The 3,656-nt window shown below is 67.5% G+C and overlaps 1 protein-coding gene and 1 long non-coding RNA gene across 2 annotated transcripts in view; both read left to right on the top strand.

Annotated features, from left to right (window-relative positions):
* The first annotated feature begins 1,328 nt into the window (after window positions 1–1,328).
* The window catches only part of LOC103757776 (collagen alpha-1(I) chain-like), a 4,739-nt gene continuing 2,411 nt past the window's right edge, over window positions 1,329–3,656 (top strand). Inside the window, exons 1-4 of the mRNA XM_029964443.1 lie at window positions 1,329–2,243; window positions 2,452–2,571; window positions 2,647–2,700; window positions 3,190–3,291. Coding sequence (XP_029820303.1) covers window positions 1,329–2,243; window positions 2,452–2,571; window positions 2,647–2,700; window positions 3,190–3,291 — 1,191 coding nt within the window. The remainder of the gene's footprint in view (window positions 2,244–2,451; window positions 2,572–2,646; window positions 2,701–3,189; window positions 3,292–3,656) is intronic.
* LOC108641681 lies at window positions 2,832–3,526 on the top strand. Its single transcript, XR_003916303.1, has 3 exons — window positions 2,832–2,860; window positions 3,190–3,291; window positions 3,481–3,526. It is a non-coding gene; the product is annotated as an uncharacterized LOC108641681 (long non-coding RNA).

Below are 3,656 nucleotides of genomic sequence, written 5' to 3'. Positions count from 1 at the left end.
CCTGTGCCCTGCCACGGCCCAGTGGTTTTACCTGGGCTCGGAGGACACCACCCCGGATCCTGGCACCAGCCTCACCACCTCCACCCTGGATGGAGAGGAAGGTAGGCAGGGTGCGATGGGGGCAGCACCCCAAATTCCTGCACCCCAGCATGGAGGGGGCACTCGGAGGGTGGAGGGTGAGGTGTGGGGTGCTGGGGTCTGGGGCTGCTGATGGCACTGCTGTGGCCCATGGCAGGTGCTGGGAACGGGCAGTGCTGCTCACCCCAGCCCTCTCCAGCCTTGCCACCTTTTGCCCCATCACCTCTTTGCTCCTGCAGATGCAGAGACCAGCATGGAACCCACAGGGAAGGTGCTACTGAGCAAACCCCCTCTGGCGAAGGCCTCCAGACGCCGGGACCACCTCGCCAGGGGAACAGCAAAAGGACCAGGCCATGCCCCACCACGCACACGAGGCCAGGTGCCTTTCTCTGGGCAGCATCTCCCTTCCAGCTCCTCCAGCCCTCCCAAAACTCCCCAGCTGCTACCGGGCACCTTGCCATGTCCTTCCCCTTATCCGTGCCCTGCCTGCACACACCAGCCTGGGCACTGTGCCTTGCTCTGGCCCCGAGAGTGACTCCCCTTGGAAAGGAGCCACAGCAGCTCCTGGTGTCCCCCACATGGCACAGCCCGACAGCAGTGCTGGGGCTGGGCCCCCACCCTGGGCTGGAGGCAGCCACGACTGCAGGAGGGTCCCACCTGCCTCCCGGGGCCCCCCGAACCCCACACTGAGCACTCTCTGTCCACCCCAGCAGCACCGACCCACGGCCACCCCAGCAGATCTTCGAGGGGAGCGCAGTGGAAGAGGAATTCCTGCAGATCCAGGTGGTGGAGGGGTCCTGGTCCCCAGGGGGATGAGAGGGGCAGCCTGGGATGGGCACCCTGGCAAGTGGGAGGGACTGGCAGGGAGGGACAGGGATGGTGCTCGGGGGTCTCACACTCAGCCCTTCCTCTCCTCCACACAGACGACAACGAAGGGGCTGCCCCGGGGGGTGCCCCCAGCCCCGGAGATGGACCCTGCCCTCCAGGTGAGGGGTGGGCACAGGGAACCCCTGTTGGACCCAACAGTCAGGTTCAGGTCCCTCAGCCCACGTCTCTCTCCCTCTCCAGGTGCACAACGGCTCTGGCTGTGTCTGCCCCGTGCGCCCTGGCCCTCCCGGCCGTGCCGGCCCTCCCGGCCCAAAGGTGGGGTGGTCCTTCCCAGGGAGGGGCAGGGGTGTGCGGGGGCCCACAGGGACACGCTGCAAGATGCTCTTTTGTCTATGCAAAACTCTTTTTGCTCAGGATTTGGAATGTGGCTTTGGGGTCTGAGTTGGGGGGTGACTCAGGTGGCCACGGGCAGGGGGGCTGCAGGTCCCCCTGGTGGGCTCCAGTGGAGGGAAGTGCCAGGAGCCCGGAGCCAGGGTCTGTCTTTCCTCAACAGGGAGAGAAAGGTGACCGAGGGTTCCCCGGAGAGAGAGGCCAGCCCGGAATCTCAGGAGACAGAGGGAAGTCTGGCAGCCCAGGACAGCCAGGTCACCAGGGTCCCCGGTGGGCCCCCGGGTTCCTCCGGGGCCGGCCGGGACCCCCGGGACCCCCAGGCACCTGGGGAGCCAGGGAGGCCCAAACCCGGCGCCTGCCTCCCTCCCGAGGGATTGGAGAACGAGGTGAGCGCCGGGGCGGGCGACACGGTGCGGCGTGATGCGGTGGCCGCCCGCGGTGTCGCTCGCCGGCTGGACCGGCGGGGACAGGGAGGGCTGGCACGCGGCCGTGCGGGTGGGCAGCCCAGGGGAGGGGGCCAGGGCATGGGACACGGCGGTTCACTGACCCTGCTCTCTCTCCTCTCCCTCCAACCTGACGAGCAGCTGGGACCCTCCAGCCCTGTGGGAAACCCGGGACCCCCAGGCCCCCCCGGGCTGCCCGGCATGCCCGGACCCCCAGGCTACCCAGGCCATGATGGCCCCCCGGGGGTCCCTGGGCGGGAGGGAAAGCCGGGACCCCCCGGCCCTCCAGGGGCTGTGGGACCACCCGGTTTCCCCGGGGCTGAAGGAACTCCAGGGTCTCCAGGCTCGGCTGGGCCAGATGGACCCCCGGGGGCACCAGGGCTCCCAGGACCTCAGGGCCCCCCCGGGGTGCCAGGGCACGAAGGACCCCCCGGTCCCACAGGGCCTGCATCACTCCCTGGCAAACCAGGGCTCCGAGGGGAGCCAGGATTCCCAGGACTAAAGGTAAGGGCGTCCCAGCCCAGCCCATCCACAGCCCTGGGGTGGGACAGGGCATCCAGGCTCACCGGGCCCTTGCCCTGCCCCGGGGGAGCAGCCCCCAGCACTGAGCCCTCAGAGGGCCCTGGGGCAGCCCCAGCCCTGCCACCGTGGGGCCTGGGGGCACACTGGGGCTCAGCCCCCACGCTCAACACCTTGTGCCGTGTGCCCATAGGGAGAGAAGGGTGAATATGGACTGCCAGGCATGCCGGGAAGCCCTGGCCGGACCGGAGAGACAGGGCCCCCAGGCATGCCCGGTCCCATGGGGCCCCCAGGACCACCGGGGGACTACAGGGTGAGTAGGGGGTCCTGGGCTACAGGTGTTGGGGTGGAGGCACCCCATGCTCATCCCACTGTCCTCTCCTTGCAGTGTGACTTGCGCCATGGAGGGCACCGTGGATTGGCCGGAGCACCGGGCCCCAAGGTGAGCTGGGCAGTGGGCACTGGCAGTGGGCAGGTGGTACCCTGGGGCATGAGGCACAGCACGGTGAGGGGGGCTGGGGGACCAGGGGATCCCCAGAGCTGGGTGCTGACAGGATCTCTCATTTTCCTTCCAGGGAGAAAAGGGCGACCCCGGAGAGCCGGTTTGTAGCCACGAGCAGTGGCAGGGGGAGAACTGGTTGGGGGGTGTCCCCACCCCCACACCTGAGTGTGCATCCCTGAGTCCCCTGTGCTGCCTCTGCTCCCCCAGCACCCTTTTCCTCATCCTAGAGGCAGCACCAGAGACCCCAAATGGGCTGAGGCGCAGGGTGGGGGGCGAGTGACACCATCCCCTGAGGCACATGAAAACACACAGGCACACACGTGTGCATACGTGTGCCAGCACACAGTGCACACACACACGCACCCAGCAGGCCCTGTCCCCAGCACCCAGCTCAGGCTCTAATCCTGCCTCTCTCTTTGCCTCACCCAGGGGTGCTGCTACAAGGAACAGGGGTGCAAACCAGGCCACCTCCCCTTCCCCAGCACCGGCAGCCAGCCCAGCTCCTGGGGGTCCATCAGAGGGTACCAGACGGTGAGTGCTCAGGGGGAGGGACCCCAGCCCAGCCTTGGGGACGTGGATCACCCCACCAGCAACCCCGCAGGGCCCATAGCCCCAGCTGGGGTGGAGGAATGGAGGATGGAGAGGGGGAGAATGGAGGGATGGAGGATGGAGGGTTGGAGGATGGAGATCAGTCTCAGTCTTTTCCCTCTGCCTCTGCAGGACAGCAAAGAGGAACCAGAGATTTATGGAGCGATCATCCCCCATGTGAGAGTCACTGCCTGGCTGGGGTCTGCACTGCCCCAGCCTGGGGATGTTAAGCCCTGGGAGGGAACTGGAGTGGGAAGGATGAGGGGCAGCAGCAGGGTGTCTTATAGCTGCCCTGCAAAAGGCAGCAC

The sequence above is a fragment of the Manacus vitellinus genome, unplaced genomic scaffold (assembly GCF_001715985.3).
Source record: "Manacus vitellinus isolate BGI_N305 unplaced genomic scaffold, ASM171598v3 scaffold_72_pilon, whole genome shotgun sequence".
Lineage (NCBI taxonomy): Eukaryota > Metazoa > Chordata > Aves > Passeriformes > Pipridae > Manacus > Manacus vitellinus.
This window is presented reverse-complemented; position numbering and strand designations above follow the sequence as displayed.